Source organism: Bacillus rossius, chromosome 1 (assembly GCF_032445375.1).
Source record: "Bacillus rossius redtenbacheri isolate Brsri chromosome 1, Brsri_v3, whole genome shotgun sequence".
NCBI lineage: Eukaryota > Metazoa > Arthropoda > Insecta > Phasmatodea > Bacillidae > Bacillus > Bacillus rossius.
The window spans coordinates 311,588,442-311,609,386 of NC_086330.1; the positions used below are offsets into that span (position 1 = coordinate 311,588,442).

The 20,945-nt window shown below is 41.8% G+C and overlaps 2 protein-coding genes across 6 annotated transcripts in view; both read left to right on the forward strand.

The window, feature by feature from the left end:
- LOC134527909 (polypyrimidine tract-binding protein 1) overlaps nt 1-20,945 on the forward strand; it is a 797,394-nt gene that overhangs the window by 461,924 nt on the left and 314,525 nt on the right. The window lies entirely within an intron of this gene.
- On the forward strand, nt 1,192-3,373 carry LOC134527908 (mucin-5AC-like). The gene has a single exon (XM_063360930.1). It carries the CDS (start codon nt 2,150-2,152, stop codon nt 3,311-3,313), a length of 1,164 nt encoding a protein of 387 aa, XP_063217000.1. The 5' UTR covers nt 1,192-2,149; the 3' UTR covers nt 3,314-3,373.

The window sequence follows — 20,945 nt, forward strand, 5'->3', positions numbered from 1 at the left end:
AAAAGTCAAAAGATTGGAAAGTTAAAATATCCTGAATGTGAAATCAAACTAAAATTTTTGTAGTGGAAACGAAGTTATTATTCAAGTATTCTTCCGTTCCTTCGTTAAAAGCATGTTAAGCAACTGAACCTCAATGTTAAATGGTAACAATAAAACAGGGTGCTGAAATGTATTTATAATAAATAGTCTAGATAAGTAAACTCGAATTTATGTTAATGCGTTTGAAATATGTGGTGTTTGTGGTGATAGTTTTATTCGTTTATCGCGAATTCACCAAATTTGGACCATAATAGGTTTATTCAATTATACTTGAACACCTCACAATAAATGAGTTGTTTTTCTGAAAAGGGGCTTCTAAAATTATGACTTCCTAATAACAAGCATATTCTTACTCTCGTGCTGCAGTCCATCTATGTATGTAGTCTGTCTGGGTGATTATCTTGGACAAAAATGAACACTAAAGCTCAAAATAATATTTCAATTCTTGCTTTGCAGAATTATACATTCAGAACCTTAACACTCATTTATTTAATTAGTAGTCAATTCAGGGTTAAACCAAAATTAAAATTATTTATTTTAATATTACATAATATTTTTTTGTTTTCATACACACACACACACACACACACACACACACATATATATATATATATATACACTAGCTGCCCGACCCGGCTTCGCACGGTTGTATTTATGGGGGGAAAATGAGACCAAATCTCCTATTTACAGTTATAATAAATGAAATAAAATGAAAATTAATTAATTTTGACAAAAACTTAATACAATGCTTTGTAATGTACCAAAGAAAAAACGAATAGCACCGATGGTTTCCCGACTCTCGAGCACGCAACGTTTTCATGGAGACGAAGTACCCACTGTTTCCCGGGCTTAAACACCAATCAACATTGATAATCAGTTTATTATTAATTATAAATTATTAAGACTATTAATCGAAATAAAAACTACCCTATCTCTCAAGTTGGAAACAATTACACATAAATGCCAATTTTCATCGAAATCGGTTGACTTGGTAAAGAGTTCACTGGACCTTTTTAGAAATCAGATGTAGTTAGTAATTGTCTTCTTAATTTGAATAATTTATATCACTTTCAAATCCCGACCGACTTTGTTCTACCAGTGTATAGTTATTTACCTGTATATATCTAAAAATTGGTGGTCTGTATTTAATGAGTGATGAGGACTACACTAACAATGAAATAGTCGTTGCCATGGAGACGAATGAAGCATCAACAATGCTACAGCCGTTGCCGTGGTGATTTTCTGCCAACTCATACATACATCACATTAGAAAACTCTAAAATTATCAGATTAAGACCATTAATCGAAATAAAAACTATCCTATCTCTCAAGTTGGAAAAAATTACACATAAATGCCAATTTTCATCGAAATCGGTTAAGTGGTTTAGGAGTCCATTGAGGACAAACATTGTGACACGAGATTTTTATATATATATATATATATATGTATGTGTGTGTGTGTGTGTGTGTGTGTGTGTGTAACTACTATTCAGTTTTTTGCTGGTTACAATAAATGTGGAAAGACGTTATGACACAACAATATCATTATTTTTATAACAGAAGCATAAATAATTTTCAATTCTCATAGTTATCAATGTATGTTTAGCTGCTATAGTTTTTGTTGTACATCAGCATACAGCAGTGAACAGTGGGGATCGGGGCTCAGCTGGACTGTGAGAGTCAGCTAGCAGCGCCAGTGAGCCCGCGACGCCGGTCTTCACTGGCAGATGCCAGTGCAGGCATCTGGCAGATGTCAGATGTCACGTCGACCTAGTGATTATCGATACCTAGCTGCCCCTCTCCCCCTCCAACTCTGAGACAAGGAGCCGCGGTCTTGAACTGGGGTCTCTGTGGGGAGGGGTGGGGGGTCCGGCGAGGCCACAGTCGAACAACATTCCGCCCAGCTATGTCTATTGTCATGTCCGGGTAAATGGGGGTTCAGTTATTGGGTCGTCAAATTTGCATGCCACGCAACCACGAGCCAGGGGAAAACCGCCCCGGGGAGCGAGCGGGGATGAGGTGGCTTAGGGGAGGGTAGCTTTAACATCCCTCCTATTCAACCCGCACTGGTCGTGTGGGCAGTCAAGTTTTGATCGTGTGACTGTGCTCCATGTTATGCTCAGAACAGTTAGGTCGCTGCCCCACCTGGAGCAGTGCCTGTGTGTCTACCAGTAGTAGTGCCTTCGTGTCTACCAGGAGTAGTGCCTGCGCGTCTACCAGGAGCAGTGGCTGTGCATCTACCAGGAGCAGTGCCTTCGTGTCTACCAGGAGCAGTGCCTTCGTGTCTACCAGGAGTAGTGCCTGCGCGTCTACCAGGAGCAGTGGCTGTGCATCTACCAGGAGCAGTGCCTTCGTGTCTACCAGGAGCAGTGCCTTCGTGTCTACCAGGAGCAGTGGCTGTGCATCTACCAGGAGCAGTGCCTTCGTGTCTACCAGGAGCAGTGCCTTCGTGTCTACCAGGAGTAGTGCCTGCGCGTCTACCAGGAGCAGTGGCTGTGCATCTACCAGGAGCAGTGCCTTCGTGTCTACCAGGAGCAGTGCCTTCGTGTCTACCAGGAGCAGTGGCTGTGCATCTACCAGGAGCAGTGCCTTCGTGTCTACCAGGAGCAGTGCCTGCGCGTCTACCAGGAGCAGTGGCTGTGCATCTACCAGGAGCAGTGCCTTCGTGTCTACCAGGAGCAGTGGCTGTGCATCTACCAGGAGCAGTGCCTTCGTGTCTACCAGGAGCAGTGCCTTCGTGTCTACCAGGAGTAGTGCCTGCGCGTCTACCAGGAGCAGTGGCTGTGCATCTACCAGGAGCAGTGCCTTCGTGTCTACCAGGAGCAGTGGCTGTGCATCTACCAGGAGCAGTGCCTTCGTGTCTACCAGGAGCAGTGCCTTCGTGTCTACCAGGAGCAGTGGCTGTGCATCTACCAGGAGCAGTGCCTTCGTGTCTACCAGGAGCAGTGCCTTCGTGTCTACCAGGAGTAGTGCCTGCGCGTCTACCAGGAGCAGTGGCTGTGCATCTACCAGGAGCAGTGCCTTCGTGTCTACCAGGAGCAGTGCCTTCGTGTCTACCAGGAGTAGTGCCTGCGCGTCTACCAGGAGCAGTGGCTGTGCATCTACCAGGAGCAGTGCCTTCGTGTCTACCAGGAGCAGTGCCTTCGTGTCTACCAGGAGTAGTGCCTGCGCGTCTACCAGGAGTAGTGCCTGCGCGACTACCAGGAGCAGTGACTGGGAGCAGCCCCGGGCGCACACCCTGCCGACGGAAGTCCGGTGGGAAGCGAACCCATAGCCACCGCAACATACATGCTTTGCGCTCAATTGAGATATTCTATACAAAATTAAACAAAAATTATTTGATATTTTTAGGACTAACAGTTAGAAGGAAATATAATATTGATACATATGCCTTTTGGAAGGAAAAAAAGCAAAGAAAGTGAAATTCAGAGCGCATAATGCTTTTCTATAGATTGTTAGTGTATGTATCAGAATTAGTGCAGAATTAGTTTCGTGATATGTTAATAAGTAATTTATTATGTAGGGGGTCCTATAAATATATTAATTTAGGAGCGATTAGAAGTTAGATACATAAAATTTTTTTGAATTCTTTGTTTTTAGATAACTCTGTGATAGGTGTTTCAACTATATTTGTAACTTAACGGAATGTAGGGCAGGCTGTGACACCAGCTAGCGGATACAAAAGAACCAGGTTCTTTTTTACTTGTTTTGCCTAATCTTGAAAAGGAGGGAAATGAAGGGGGAAGCCAGCCAGAAAAAAATATTAAACCATTTAAGCTGTGAAATGGCTCAGCGGACTAACCACCAATTTTTCTTTTAGTTATCTGTTATATTTGTTGACATTTCTTTGTATGCAAGTGTAATCCTAAGTAAACAACGTCAGAGTGCCAAAGTTTTCAGGTGTACATAAAATACGTTCGTAGAGGAAACCAACTGGAAATATTGTATGTTTTGGTGACACGAGTCTTCTGCTTCCTGATTGTCTGACACGGGGAAGGCCTTGAGAAGATGTTCAGGAAATAGTGGTTGGCGAAAGGCTGGCAGGTTCCTATAATTGTTTTAAATGCTCGTGAAGGTGGTGGACAGGTATCTGTGGGCAGGGGACAGTTCTCCCAGGAGATTTTTGCGTGGCAACAGAATTATTCCTAAACGATTATTTTCTTATTTCACCAATTGTAGTTTCAAAATATTTAGCAGAGTAATACAGCATGTCCATTATATAATAATGCCCCAGTTAAAAAATTTAATAGTATCAACTGTAATCGTTGTAGAGTGTTGTTTCAAGGTCGCAATTAAAAAGAAAGTCAAACAGTTTTAGATAAACGCACGCGCGAATACTGCTTTCTCGCTTGCAGCGCGAAAAAAATCGCTCTTTTCCCAATTAGTTGAGGGTGAACCTGCAAACTTTATTTAGCAACCGGATGGAGCCCCTCCCCATTGTAATCTCTTTGTACGAGAGTGGTTGAACGGCGAAGTCCCTGGCCGTTGGATTGGTCGTAATGGTCGAGACGACATAGCTCTTTTTCGCTGGCCTCCACGTTCAACTTACGAAATGCTATGCGAATGGTTTCCTCTGTGGCATTACAAAAGATCGCGTCTACTTTCTGCCGCTACCTAATGATTTGCCTAAGTTAAGACGTAGTCTTAGACTGAGTCTATTGCTTTCATTACTCCGACGTGTTAACCAACTGAAGGAGCACGTACTGAACACATGTAAAGGAAACTAAGTTAATTTACCTTCAATTTAGTGTATGATTTTTTGTAAATTGTCTAAATTAAACTGTTATAATGCGCCTTTGAAACTGAGACATTATTTTATGTACATCTTGTATATACCATTAAATTAAAGGTGGAGAGAAGGTCCTAAGCATAATTCATGTTTAATGTTGCATCGATGCGTCCAGAACTGAGCTTTTTAAAGTAACTAAATTTACGTCAATCATCATAGTGTGTGGCAGGAGGTGTGCGTCAAAATGTAATCAATTTATGTTAATTTGTTTGAAGATTTTGGCGCCAATGAATAAATAAATATATATGGCTGAATTGTTACGAATGTAGTATAATTCGTTTGACTAGCTTCTTGCTCTACTTCCAGGCGTGTATCGTCAATGGTAAGTTTAACTGCACGCAAACTGGCTAACTCTGTGGGGCACAAGTTTGTGACTTCTATTTAAAGGTATAATTGAAAATACTCATCTTTATTGTTTCCCTTGAAGTTATCTGTTTGTTTTATTGGTTTTCGGCAAGAATAGTCAGAATTAATCAGAGTTGTATTTAAATTACCTTATAAAGGTGGATTTATTTGTTTCATATGCGAACAAATTTTATTAAGTTTTGTATTACAGGCAGGTTTTCAGATTGTAACTAAGCATACAGTTATTTTCATAAGGGCATTTAACTTTCTTTACTATATGTTCGTTTGAAATTTTTTTGTTTCGGAAATATTTATCTGATTTTACAGTCATTCTGCATGTAAAGGTACAGATGTAATCACACATGCGTTACTTTAATACAGCAAAATAAATACATTTCAAGTTTTCTGTTTTAAAATTAGATGTCCGAACCTCATTCTTATCCACGAATTTCGAACCTCTCTTTTACGTAAGAATTTGTTTGGACTTGTACTTACGGTCATCTTTCATCAAATATATAGTTTTATCATTTAATATGAAATGACTTATTTTCTTCCATACAAAAAATTATTTCACAGACTTTTGGTATCATCGTAGAACGTAAGCGTGCTGTAAACGCTGTTTTCTAGTCATTAATCCAGTGTTCCTAATTATAAAATAATTGGAAACATTAAACATTTAATGTTTCAAATCTAACAGCAATTTTATTTATGTAAATAGTGTTTATTCAAATTACATTATTATTCTTACATATTTTTGTCCGCATTTAAAAAAAAAGAAAAAAAGAAAAAAGAATGAAGTACGTTTTTGTCATGTAGTAAAGCTTATACTGTTTAAGACGAAGGTTGCTGATTCAGGTCTCTATCAACTGAGTGTATCTTCTGAACACTAAAAGTGATAATTTAATCTTATATGTTCAGCACACTTGAGTGCATATTGTCTTCTCATTAACTAAAGTCTAGCGTAAATCATAAAAAGTCACTTCAAAAATTAGAAGAACTTTTGTATACATATATTTATTGCAAAAATAATTTCACGTATGATTCGGTGAACACTCTTGGATAAAATATTTTTAACTATGATCGTTAAGTGTTGCAGTGTTAATAGATAACGTTGAGTGCATTAGATCAGGACTGAATGACATAATATCCTGTAGTGCAGAAATCAAAATCATGGGCTCTGCATAATTTTTGTTCCCTTAAACCTGTAATTTTTTAGTCTCTTTGCCAAAATATTATGTTTTATGTTTACAAGTTACGTTTCATACATATTTTATACTTTTATATGGGACATGCAAAATAAATGCAGGAATTCCATGTTTATAAACTATTACTTTTATTTATTCAAAATATATTTACCATTTAAAAGCCAATAATTAACATTTATATAGTCGTCATAGAATTTATTTTTAATGTTACAAAAATATATTTTACAGTTTAGGGTATGTATTGGTTGATGTTTGGCGAGGTGACATTTCATCCTGAGCAATAGAGCCCCGATCCGAAATGTAACACTAATGAAGTGATGGTTTTAATATTACGGTGCTATTGATTTATAATTTTCGGGAAACATGCCGGTTTTTTTTTGTTTTTTTTTTTTAGTAAATACCAACTTCAATTTTTAAAAAAAAAAGTGTTCTCATTCAATTGGACTCATAAAAATGTCCCTATTCTCACGCAGAATACTGGTTGGTAGGCAAATGGATTGGCAGCCCCCTTGCTTGATTGCCGGGAGGTTCCACAGCTCACCGGAGCACGGGCGGGTGGAAGGGAAGGGGGTGGATGTACGAACAAGGCTGGGGCGCCGTGCGGGCAGAGTGTGAGGGCCACAAGCTCACTGGAAGGTCGTGGCTGTGGTCGATACCGAGTCGTTACGAAGGCCATGCATGCTCTGCTCATGAAATTCAATACGAATTTTTTTCGCAGAAAATACTAACATCAATATATATTTCTTTTTTTGTATGAATACACATACTACTCTTTGTTTCAGGTGTGAATACGAATAAAATTGTATATGTCTAACATATTCATATATTATAGAATACGAATAAAATATTCGTATTCGCGTATTATAGAATACGAATAAAAATATTCGTATTCGCATATTCGTATTCGCGTATATGTATTCATCTATCAGTGAATTCGCTAATTTACTAACTTATCAATATTAAAACTTTTTTTCTGAACTACAGACCACAAATTTGGATACTTCGCAACAACCTGGGTGAAAACTTAAGTCTACTCTCAACCGGTCCACCCTCTTACCGTCAAGTTTAAAAAAAAAATTTAAACTTTAGTCAACTGTAATCATTATATATTATTATCTCAGAAGCAAAAGTAAACTACACGTAAATGTTACATACCAATTCGTAGCGTAAACAAAAATGAAGTTGCCTACCAATTTTAAACTTTATCAGTCTTACCCAAAATAAATTAATAAATACACGATAGTAAAGAATAAAATTGTTATTTCAAAAAATGAATAAAAATAACAGTTAAACATTACAATTTGTACCTAATGTTGCTCGAATAGAATACCAAAATAAAATAATATGAGTGTGCTATGCTGCTTTGGTTATAAAAAGGTTTGTGTGATTTGTTTCTGTCATAAAACGAAATAGAAACACAGGACTTTAACTTTTTAAACAAAAACTTCAAGTTAATTTAAAGTGTCCGTAAGATAAAAAAAAAAATATCAGCATAAGTATTTTGCTATGCAATCATCCTAAGTTTGTTTAGATGTAATAAAACTAATAGTATGACATACTATAACATAATATATAAAAGCTATCCTTAGATTATTAAACGTTTGAATAGAGTACCAAACTATATAAGTCTAAATTTCCTTCATTAAAAATTAATTATCTTCTATACCTACTTCAGAACAACATTTTCACTTTTTTACACTTCCCTTCTGTACTCTTTCGTTTACTTAGGAGTTGAATGATGAATCATCTCGCAATATAATGTGTTTTTAGACGTGAAAGTGTCGTTTTAAAATTATCCATTTACACATAGTTCAGGTTATTATTTTTTTTATTTCAATCTTTCAAAATGGAAGTGTTTTTCTTGCAGAAGCTAACTCGCCTTTTAGTTGCACCTCGCCTTTTTAAACAACAAACAATGTTACATGCAAACAAACTACTGGATCTTGAATATTCTACACGACTGCAATATATTTCAGTGCAAAACTAACAACTGTAGTGTACTGCAAATAAACCTGTTATCCTAACACTATATTGGATAGAGTAGAACTTGCTTGGATCCTAGAATCCCATATAAAATTATTTATATGAAACGGTTTTGCATTTTCCCCTCTATTTTATATGCAACTTATTTTCATAAATTATAGTAAAATTCAAAGTAAATAACACTTAAACCCCTCCATTTAAAATCATATAATCTAAATTTCCTTATTTGAGAAGAGTACTAAATGATTTTATTTATTTTCTAACATAATATAACATTAATATACTTTATTTTCTGTGTTATATTCGTTTAACATAATGTCGTGCCCGCCTCAAAAATTCCCCAACTATTCGTGAGCAGGTCACAAACATAAATAAAATAAATCATGCACAGACTACAGTCATTATTAATTGTAAAATTGCTTGTTTATGGCTTTTAAAATTATGAGTTTTAGTATTATTATCATGCATAAATGAATATAGGACATTTGGAGGCTTTCACGCTTGTTTTCTGAAAAAAGAATAAACATTTTGTTTAGTAGTTTACGAAAACTTGCTACATGTCAGCGGAAATCTTAAGAGTACACATGTATTCCTTTGGAACCAAATATTTTCCCTTTACCTACAGTTTAATATAAATATTCAACAAAACATAATATTCTGTCACATACACACCTTTGATTCTAACCGTCTCGGGTACTTTTGATGAATATGAGAAAAACATATTTTGTGTTTGAAGTAATTTTAATTTTTTTTTTTTTAATTATTGACAGTCATAATTTTGGGGAAGTTTACTTCCAGTGCGTTGGAAAGTACCCAAATTTTGGTCTATTGTTAAATATTAACGTAGGTGGTAAATTCTTCTATTCACTGACAAGCGAAAACAAATTGAAGAAAACAATATGAGACGTAAAATATTACTACATATTTGTAAATACATACTAACCCTCAAATACAAATATTTTATGTGTGTATTCGTATTCTCTAAAATGCGAATATGAATATTCATACGAAATTAATATTACAACCATATTCGTTTTCACACATGCAAAAGCGAATTTATTCGTTTCCACGCCTATAAATACGAATATATTCTAAATATTATTTATAGAAATCCATCTTTACGAATACATTCGTGTTCGTATTTACGAATACGAGTGTGCCCAATGTTGTGATGTGGTATATGGCGGCTAGTCAGCATCCAGGGATACTGGAGGAAACATGGCCAAGCATGATATGTTCGTTGTAATTTGAGCTTTATAGTCCTATAACGCACGCTCTGAACCATTGAACACGCATGCGTATTGCTTGCGTGTAATCACGGGGAGGGACGGCATCGAATCACTGACCCTTGCCACGTGGCTAATCACATCACCGATCTTCGCATCCGCACTCGTGGTCACTTTCAGAAGAACTGAACAAATAGCCCAGGAGTATTAGCATTAGCAAGAGCGCAGACAGTGCCGGCGAACTGAGCACGCAGCGGGTGAAGAAGCTGGGCAACAAGAGCGCAAACAGTGCCGGTGAACTGAGCACGCAGCGGGTGAAGAAGCTGGGCAGCAAGAGCGCAGACAGTGCCGGTGAACTGAGCACGCAACGGGTGCAGAAGCTGGCAGCAAGAGCGCAGACAGTGCCGGTGAACTGAGCACGCAGCGGGTGCAGAAGCTGGCAGCAAGAGCGCAGACAGTGCCGGGGAACTGAGCACGCAGCGGGTGCAGAAGCTGGCAGCAAGAGCGCAGACAGTGCCGGTGAACTGAGCACGCAGCGGGTGCAGAAGCTGGGCAGCAGGAGCGCAGACAGTGCCGGTGAACTGAGCGCGCAGCGGGTGCAGAAGCTGGCAGCAAGAGCGCAGACAGTGCCGGGGAACTGAGCACGCAGCGGGTGCAGAAGCTGGCAGCAAGAGCGCAGACAGTGCCGGGGAACTGAGCACGCAGCGGGTGCAGAAGCTGGCAGCAAGAGCGCAGACAGTGCCGGGGAACTGAGCACGCAGCGGGTGCAGAAGCTGGCAGCAAGAGCGCAGACAGTGCCGGTGAACTGAGCACGCAGCGGGTGCAGAAGCTGGCAGCAAGAGCGCAGACAGTGCCGGGGAACTGAGCACGCAGCGGGTGCAGAAGCTGGGCAGCAGGAGCGCAGACAGTGCCGGTGAACTGAGCGCGCAGCGGGTGCAGAAGCTGGCAGCAAGAGCGCAGACAGTGCCGGGGAACTGAGCACGCAGCGGGTGCAGAAGCTGGCAGCAAGAGCGCAGACAGTGCCGGGGAACTGAGCACGCAGCGGGTGCAGAAGCTGGCAGCAAGAGCGCAGACAGTGCCGGGGAACTGAGCACGCAGCGGGTGCAGAAGCTGGCAGCAAGAGCGCAGACAGTGCCGGGGAACTGAGCACGCAGCGGGTGCAGAAGCTGGCAGCAAGAGCGCAGACAGTGCCGGTGAACTGAGCACGCAGCGGGTGCAGAAGCTGGCAGCAAGAGCGCAGACAGTGCCGGGGAACTGAGCACGCAGCGGGTGCAGAAGCTGGGCAGCAGGAGCGCAGACAGTGCCGGTGAACTGAGCGCGCAGCGGGTGCAGAAGCTGGCAGCAAGAGCGCAGACAGTGCCGGGGAACTGAGCACGCAGCGGGTGCAGAAGCTGGCAGCAAGAGCGCAGACAGTGCCGGGGAACTGAGCACGCAGCGGGTGCAGAAGCTGGCAGCAAGAGCGCAGACAGTGCCGGGGAACTGAGCACGCAGCGGGTGCAGAAGCTGGCAGCAAGAGCGCAGACAGTGCCGGGGAACTGAGCACGCAGCGGGTGCAGAAGCTGGCAGCAGGAGCGCAGACAGTGCCGGTGAACTGAGCACGCAGCGGGTGAAGAAGCTGGGCAGCAGGAGCGCAGACAGTGCCGGTGAACTGAGCGCGCAGCGGGTGCAGAAGCTGGCAGCAAGAGCGCAGACAGTGCCGGTGAACTGAGCACGCAGCGGGTGCAGAAGCTGGCAGCAAGAGCGCAGACAGTGCCGGTGAACTGAGCACGCAGCGGGTGCAGAAGCTGGCAGCAAGAGCGCAGACAGTGCCGGGGAACTGAGCACGCAGCGGGTGCAGAAGCTGGCAGCAAGAGCGCAGACAGTGCCGGTGAACTGAGCACGCAGCGGGTGCAGAAGCTGGCAGCAAGAGCGCAGACAGTGCCGGTGAACTGAGCACGCAGCGGGTGCAGAAGCTGGCAGCAAGAGCGCAGACAGTGCCGGTGAACTGAGCACGCAGCGGGTGCAGAAGCTGGCAGCAAGAGCGCAGACAGTGCCGGGGAACTGAGCACGCAGCGGGTGCAGAATCTGGCAGCAAGAGCGCAGACAGTGCCGGGGAACTGAGCACGCAGCGGGTGCAGAAGCTGGCAGCAAGAGCGCAGACAGTGCCGGGGAACTGAGCACGCAGCGGGTGCAGAAGCTGGCAGCAAGAGCGCAGACAGTGCCGGGGAACTGAGCACGCAGCGGGTGCAGAAGCTGGCAGCAAGAGCGCAGACAGTGCCGGTGAACTGAGCACGCAGCGGGTGCAGAAGCTGGCAGCAAGAGCGCAGACAGTGCCGGGGAACTGAGCACGCAGCGGGTGCAGAAGCTGGCAGCAAGAGCGCAGACAGTGCCGGTGAACTGAGCACGCAGCGGGTGCAGAAGCTGGCAGCAAGAGCGCAGACAGTGCCGGTGAACTGAGCACGCAGCGGGTGCAGAAGCTGGCAGCAAGAGCGCAGACAGTGCCGGTGAACTGAGCACGCAGCGGGTGCAGAAGCTGGCAGCAAGAGCGCAGACAGTGCCGGTGAACTGAGCACGCAGCGGGTGCAGAAGCTGGCAGAAAGAGACTTGGCGCGGGGATCAACACTTGTTGCAGGCGGTGCCGACGGTAATCCGACGGTGACGTCATGCCTCGGAGGGGCGCCGTGTCGCCACGGGGCGCAGAGCGAGACGCGCTGCAATGGCGGGGGAGGGGGGGTGGCAGTCGGCAGCCATCCACCCTCCATCCAGGCCGTACATGCGGCTCATTAGCGGGCCATACCGCCCGCGCAAGGCAGACGTCAGTAGCGGCTCTGCGAACAAGTTATTTTTTAATACCGGTACCGCTCTTCAACTTCATCGCTTTTTGTCAGTGAATTATTGGTATTTACAACTTTTACGTCTAGCGAACTTTAGCCAATAATAATCTTATTGGTAACTGGTAGCAATGTATGTTATGTTTAAAATATACAGTAATTGATAAAAAATTCATATTTTAGTTAAATGTTTTAAGAGGCATTTAATTATGTAGCTACATTTTCCTGTTCAATAAAGTTAATTTGGGGCAAAGAATAATGTTCTTTACTTAAGAGAAGCATGATAGGACAAAATTGTTGATTTGTGGGTTTTGCCCTAATATGTGGTTGGAAGTAATTTTTTTTGTGTAATATTTAGTTGGCGTAGAAACGTTACATACGTATTGTTTATATGTGATGCTTTACTTAAAAAATAAAATGGTGCATAGCTGATAAGTTCGTGAGTGGTTAAAAAAAATTGTGCCATGCATTTTCATTTAGTTTAATTACGTGATATGCATAGACTTGTGAATTTCCGATATTACCCGGATCAGGCTAGATTCACTTAAAACGACCGTTCACCCACTGAGTCGCTACAGCAGCAGGAGCACATTCTTCTGACGGAAAGACTGCATAAATACTATGAGGATTCTGTATTGCCCTAGTTTTATGTACTACCTTTTCACTACACGAAACCGTAATTTTGATGCTCATGGATGTGCCTGCTTTCAGGATGAACGAATAAAAAAAGTTGTAATAAATATGGTATTGCCTTTCATAGTTAAAACAAGCTACAGGGCGGTTGACAAAAGAAGACAAAAATCATTATTCTGGGCTTTTATCAACAAAACTACTTCATTACTCCTACATCTAAAATTTAGTGACATTAATTAAATGTCTGCATCTGAATTTTACTGTTATGGATCGATCCAACGTCACAATTGCAGGTTTCTGGGCGTCTTTGCGTGCGATGGCTTTGTTGCGGCAGTTTGCGCTGGCGGTGACGTCACTCCTCTTCCGTCCCCATTGGACGGTCCCTGTACGCGGTGGCTGGCACGGCTTTTCGGCTCAGCTGTCGTTCCTGCAGTCCCGAGCGATGTCACAACCAGTCCGTCGCTCTCTGGCCAGAGTTCCATACAATAAACCTCCGCGTACTTTACTTAAATTCAATATTTCAAACCACTCCAACCTTCTTGAAAGACCGCAAACATAAAAAATCATTAGACGAGTCAAAACTTTTTATTTGGTAATGGAATTGAGATTGTAAATACAAAAAATATATATATTATAAACATAAAATGATAACTTTTTCAACAATTATCCAATGTGCAGTAACAAAAGATATTATACAATACGTTAATACATCGGGCATGTCACCTATATAGTTAGGGGCTCGATATGCTCTTAATAAAGTTTTAAAAATATCAACCCTAAGTATAAAATTAAAAGGTAGGCCTACCTACATTAAAATACTTAAAATCTAGAAGAGGAAAGCAGTCAGCATAACATTAAATAAACTGATCAAAACCCGTAACTGGTTACCCACGTATTTTAAAAATATTAAAAATGAATAAAATATTAAAAAGTTCTTAAAAGACCTCTAAAAAGTATCTTGAGAATAAAAAACGAAACACCGCATCGATGCGCCAGCTAACGACGACAAGTTACAGTCGCTCGCAGAAACGTTCCAAGTTGGAGTGCCAAACCAGGGGTTTCCAATATTGCACGCAGATATTCAGTCATAATTCTTCGACACTTAATGCTTGATACTGTCAACTCCTAATATACTCAAAGCACAAAATGTTTAACTGCAAAATTAAACACGTTGAAAACTCAACTTTCCCAAGTTCACAATAGTGCCTCATATTTATTGCCACTTCCCAATTTACGTACTAAAATTGAGCGTTCAATGATTAAAGACTGCTCAAACTAAATGCTGGTAGTATTTTTTTTAGTTTGGGTCCTAACCAAAATAGGCGACACGAGTCCACTTAAAAATTTACCAAGTTAAATATAGCAAAATTCTGAACAAGTTCTGTACTGCCGCCTAGGAACGCAACTGAACTGCGCAAGACGATAGTTATTTCACATCCTCGCCAAAATATTGCGTCGGAGCGGCTCGACTAGCTCGTGGACGCGATGCAGAAGTTCTGGTTGAGTTTTAAGCCATGACAGGCTCAAACGGAAAAGTCCGTTGATCGTAGCAGCTGTGCCCTCGATGCCGTATTGTGTCACTCGCGAAGTCCGCAGTAACCACACGCTCTCCTCGTCCAAAGGCCGACAGAACACCACTTTCTCGGCGCGTGCAGCGAACGGCACATTCACCGTCGACAGTCACTTGTTCTGACGTCACGATGCACACCCCCTTCTCTCGCGTGCAATTCAAGAAACAGTCGAGATAGCACCCCAAGGCTGAAAGGCTTCGGGTTAAGAACCCAGGCGGGACAATAACACCTTTATGCGTTTTCTTATATTCTAATGCATTTTAACTTTAACCTTAATTCATAATAACATTTTTAAATAACCTGACGAACACATAAATTGCTATTTTTATAACAATTTAAATATTTTAAAAATACTAAAGTTGTACTGCCAAAATTATTAATAAAAATACAAATTTGCATAAATAAAACAAATGGATTTAAAAAAATTCAGGATAAAGATAAAAAGATAATCGTGGCGTGGCCACTGGCTACAACGTAGCCATTCTCGTAGATACGAAACAAGTAGATCAGCACACTGGCTACCCTTATAGCTGGACCCGCGGACCCAAGTTTCATCTTGATTGCCTGGCGTGGACATAACGTTCCTCCACTGCCGTGCGCTATCTTGGCGTGTGTTTGTCGCGAGACTGGTGGTTGGGTGGTCACGTACAGTCCCAGCCAGCACGAGCCGTGTATCGACCATCTCGGAAGACCGTGGCACAACTCGCGGCTTCTCTCGGCCCGGCCCTGTCCTGACGTCACGCGCCCGGCGCCTCGTTCCAACCGGAAGGAATCCGTTTCAAACAGCAGCACACTCTTCTCACGGAAAGCGCCCTATAAATACTGTGAGGATTATGATAACATTTACGGACACCTATTGTCTTGAAGTTTTCAATGCCAAACTTTTCGTTGTATCGAACCGTATTTTTTTAAGCTCTTGTAGCCTGAAAACTCTTTGCTTTAATACCATTTTGCTATTAAAATTCATGCCCAGCTAAAAGATAAAAGCTTTTTTTTTCTTCGTATCTTACTATTAAAATTTAAAAAGGAAGAAAGCATTTTGCATATGGATTACATGCATATTGGAATGTTTAGAAATTTAAACTTCGTGAGGTACGATCAAAAGTGTGTATGGCTTACAGCAAATTGTGTGTATTATTTCATAATGTTATTTAGTTTACACTTTATTATTTTTTTAACCTTTTCTTCGGCATAGAAAATACGTATGTGTAAGATGGAGACTGCTAATTATTGTGTGTTTAATTAGTGCAAATATTTTGCTGCTTGTGTTAACGAATTAATTAAATAATTTACAGCAAGTGTTTATCACTGCTCTGAGGAAAAAGGTTTGTTCTGTAAATAAACAAGAGTTGGTATCTATACGCTGAAACAAATATTAAACTGTTGTAATGACACATTTGTTATTCTAAACATAATTTCTGATTCAACAAGGTTAGTTTTGTTTATTTACCGAAACGTGCAGATAAATTGTCGAACCACAGAACGTTTGCTTGAACCGACGTGTACGTCTGTCTGGCGGCTATCTAGCCTGCCTGCAGCTCGAGTGTTAAGGCGGTGCTCAGGGCAGCAGGTGGTCGTGGCAGCGAGTGTTTAAGGCGGTGCTGGTCGGGACTGCCCGTAGCTGTGGAACATCGCGCCCGCATTATGCTCCCAATTGCGCGGCTCGATCCGCGCGCCTCGCGCGCCGCTTTTTGCCCTCGCCTCGTAATTGCCACGCCCCTTAATGAATTGAGTTATCAATTATACGGGCAAATTACGGTCCGTGCTCTGCTTTTATGCGCTCGGTACAATCACCGCGTGCGGCTGAGTTAAGCGGTTTACACGTTTAGCTGGTGCGCCGTGTTATCGTTTGTTCCCGTTTCCCGCACATTTATACTTTTTTTTTATGGCGATGTATCGTCTATTTATTGTTTGTGTAGCAGTATTTCGTGTACCATTAAGTGACTCTTTTTATCGTACGATAGGGATTCTTGGTATTTGGCGTATACTGTGATTGGCAACATAAGACTTGACTGCAGATAGCTGACGTTCCGTCTACTAAATTAGCAATATGTGAAAAACACATTGTAATTCCATTTTAGGAACAATTTAGCTCTTGCTGGAACGAAGTGATTTTTAAAAATAAAATCTTCGATGAATATAATTGCAAAAATTTGAGGACAGCGTCAGTTTCAATTTTTATTTTAAAATGTGCAGAAATTCGTCAAAAAACACTACATTTAGTTTCAAATAACTTGTGGATTAGAGCACCGTGTCAGATAAGTTTTAAAACCCGAACAATATTTACTATAATTTGACAACTTCAAAAAAATTTTATACGCAAATGTTATTCTATTTGTAAATATATTAAACTGTTTTAAACAAATACTAGCATTAAATATAAAACCCTAATATATAACTGTACAACTCCACGTGTGACTCACTCTCTCCTGTAATCACTCACTCACAAAATTCTAACCTACTTCCAGAGAGCTAAAAACTTGGAATTTAGTAAGCTTTAGTTTCAAACCTACGAAAGTTTTTTTATATAAACTAAAAAAAATATAGTTTATGATTTTTTTAACACTCATTCATCGATTACATTTTTAAGAGCTACTATTTGTGTACTACAGGAAATGTTTTACTTTGTCACGTATAGTTTAGATTATTTTTCACCTTTTTTTTTTTTTTTTTTGGACAGACGCAGTTTTTTTTTAACGTGCCATCGAAGTTGAAAACATGCACAAGTTTGGTTCTATGACGTTTTGTGGTATCTACATATGGGTTAATACATAGTTTTAGCTAAAAACCTTAGAGTACAATTTTAAATAATTATTTTATTTTTTAATACCTGTAGATCATGTATATTTAGATGTAGAGCATCAGATTTTACAAAATTGGTGGCAGTTGAAAGAGCCAAAATGCCTGTTAAATTTAATGATCCTAGTTGTCCTACAAGTGCTTTTAAGAAATGTATTTATATATAACCCCTTGCCGGGGGGTTTGGGATCGAAGCCCCTGACAAGCGAAGCGAGATAGAAATTATTAACATATTTTTTTAAAAAAAAGCCTGCGTGTGTATTGCAGCTGTGCGGAGCGCCGTGCTAGGGCTTCACGAGGAACACGAGGAACCAGGGATAGCTGGCCTGGGCCTGTGGCGAGACGATACCGCTCATACCGCTGATACCGCCCGACGCTTAATTTGGCGGCGTGTTGACCCGCGCGCGGCAGCGGTGTCGGCTGTCGTGTAAGCGACACCGGCGCTGCGCCCGCCGCAGTGCCTGCTAATGATAGCGGTGTCGGCGACCTGATTGGTGCGGCCTGATTGGGCCAATCGGAGCGCGCGGCTCGCCTTGCCTTGCGTCACAGTAATGACACGCGCGGCCAATCAGCCGTCGGCCGGCAAGCGAGTGCGCTCCACGTACTCGCGAGCCTTACTTCGTTTTGCTGCGTTCGTTATTCTGTCGGGCTCTCGCTTGCAGTAGTAGTCTTCCTCCACTGCCGTGCGCTACGCGAGACTAGTGGTTGAGTGTTCACGTACAATCCCCGACAGAAGCAACCCGAAAACGTGGCGGACGTGGCTGCAGATTTGGTTTTCCCGGGCGCTTTTGTTTCCCCCCCCCCCCCCTCACACACACACACACACACACACACACAGGTTTATGCGTTGCTCCAGCTTGTGGTTCTACTTCTTCCCCATGCTGCAATGACCTAGATGTCACACCGGTGAAGATACACTACCTTGTCCACAAAGTCACAAGGATACCTAACTTCCTACTTACACGTTACACCACTTATATTATATATATATATATTATAGCTTTTCCCTCTTTCAGGTTCCGCCTATCACAACTTCCGCGCGGCTCTAGCTCTAGCTACGGTATTTCTTTTTTAAGATTAAGCATTAAACCCAGATGTGTCTTTGTGGTATTTTCGCGATAAAAATGTTTTTAAAATAAGCTAAAATCTAATTATATAGATAATAACTTCTTTAAAAACCTATTCAAAAAGTTTTTTCTCCGTTACTTTCTAAGAAGATTTTTAAAAATTGCACATATTCTTAAATTGCGTCTCAACCATTAATTTTTTTTTTAAATTAAAGGTTAATTTTTTAACAGGCTTATCTACATGCACTTTCGGCGGCCACATCATGTCAGTTCCTTGCTTGTTAGCCAGCCTTAACAGTACATTAAGTATATGCTATTATTACTCTGACAATGTAAGAGTAGTTTTTTTTTGTTTGCTCTAATACATCCAAGAAGAAGCTGTTATACTGAAATGTCACCAGTTTGTAATAAAGCAAAACTGTTTGGTCAGCAGTTTCCCGTTTTATTTCAATTATTACAGCTGCATTGAGAGCGATCCAGGAATAGCAGACCTAGAGTGGGAGAGGATCTGCTGAGCTGACGATGCGCCGTGTGCTGCCTGTGCTGCCTGCATGGCCGGGCAACTGCCAGGTAGTCCGTGCACTGCCCGCGGCAAGCATTAATTCCAGTCGGCCCTCAGCCGCGCGCATGTGCACCGTCATCGCGGTAATTATGAAACAACAGCGGCTCGCGCACCGACACGTCTTTCCCGCAATGCTTCCCACGCCGCCGCTGCCGGCGGCTCCGGGGGAGAGGGGGTTATGTGTCCACGAGTGCCGGTCGCCACAGTACAGATGCGGGCAGCAAACACTGAGCGCCATGGTACACCTGCAGAGCGTGCGCAAGGCAGCTGTACTGAAGTCACTCACTTAAAAAAAAGCAATTCGTTTGGCATTGCGTGTAACCCCCACCCTGATCTCTTCAAAGGATTCAAGTCTGCTTTACCAACGTCAGGCCACACCCAAAAGTAAGAGTCGGGAAGGAGTGGCGAGCCGCTGTGCCACACGTGCTGACGAAATGTGCGCTGCCAGGCCTTGCACCGCGGCTAGGATCTTTGAAAGCTGCCCACCTGCCCGTTTAAACTGCCCGCGAGCGAGCGAGGGTCCCTGGAAGTTGCCCAGCTGCAGGTTCAAACTGCGAGCGAGGGTCCCTGGAAGTTGCCCAGCTGCAGGTTCAAACTGCGAGCGAGGGTCCCTGGAAGTTGCCCAGCTGCAGGTTCAAACTGCGAGCGAGGGTCCCTGGAAGTTGCCCAGCTGCAGGTTCAAACTGCGAGCGAGGGTCCCTGGAAGTTGCCCAGCTGCAGGTTCAAACTGCGAGCGAGGGTCCCTGGAAGTTGCCCAGCTGCAGGTTCAAACTGCGAGCGAGGGTCCCTGGAAGTTGCCCAGCTGCAGGTTCAAACTGCGAGCGAGGGTCCCTGGAAGTTGCCCAGCTGCAGGTTCAAACTGCCCTCGAGCGTTCTACTAATATTTATGTTTTAAATGCTCGGAGTTCCTTTGCTGCTAATTAGAACTGCTGTGACGTCAAAGTGCTTTTGAAAGTTTGGAAATCGGGGATGGGGGCATTTGCTCTTTCACAGAAATGAAAAAAAAGTATAACTTTATCAGTTAATCAATTAATTCATAGATTTTTTCTCTTAAAAAACTTTAACTTAAATTATATTTATTTAATCTAACGAGCAACATATTCTAGAAAAAACTGTATATTGAAGTAATACTTATGGTTTGTCTCAGTACTATCGAAAATTGGTGCAAATTTAATGTATTCCGCGTATTTTTAAACGTACCTCAGGTTTTTTTAAGGTAGATGTTTATACAATTATTTTTTTGCGGTGGCAGTAGGCAAAAATATAAAGTTTATTATTAATATCAGAACTAATATATGTATTAAGGTAGATTAATTATTTTGTGTTAAATAAGTGTTATCGAATAGTTTTTTTCTATATTATCAAAACAGTTTTTTAATGTAATGTACATAAATTATTTAATAATATTTTTACGGTTTATGTACCACATGTGTTTTCGCAAATTTTACTGTCATATGATACCAGCTCTAAGTTTTAAAATGGCAGGACAGGAGAGTATTTATGGCATTCTCTACTATAAGTTAATTTTAGATTACCAGCCATCTCTGTAGTATTGAAAAAGGCTATATAAATGTATTTCAATGTGATCAATGCATAGGTTAAATTTTATCTAAGTACTTGGAATTGCTGGTTTTTGGTTGTCTTGTAGTGGAAGGAATTGAAAAGTGTAGAAATTTAAAATATATATATACATTTCGTTTGACAATAAATGTTCATTGTTCTACCGATTGAATTTAATTTAATTAGTAGTAAACTCCTATACTATGGTGAAGGTATACATTTGTTTGGGATAATCCAACGAGGAGGGCTCGCTCCAACACACCAAGCCATCCTTTATAAATACTTATTTCTCATCAACTTTACAACAAACAAACAAACTATTCACATTCAGTGGTGACAGGAACGACGCTGCATAC

Coding starts and splice junctions, on each gene's coding strand:
- LOC134527908 (XM_063360930.1), top strand. CDS start 2,150: ATGTTATGCTCAGAACAGTTAGGTCGCTGCCCCACCTGGAGCAGTGCC.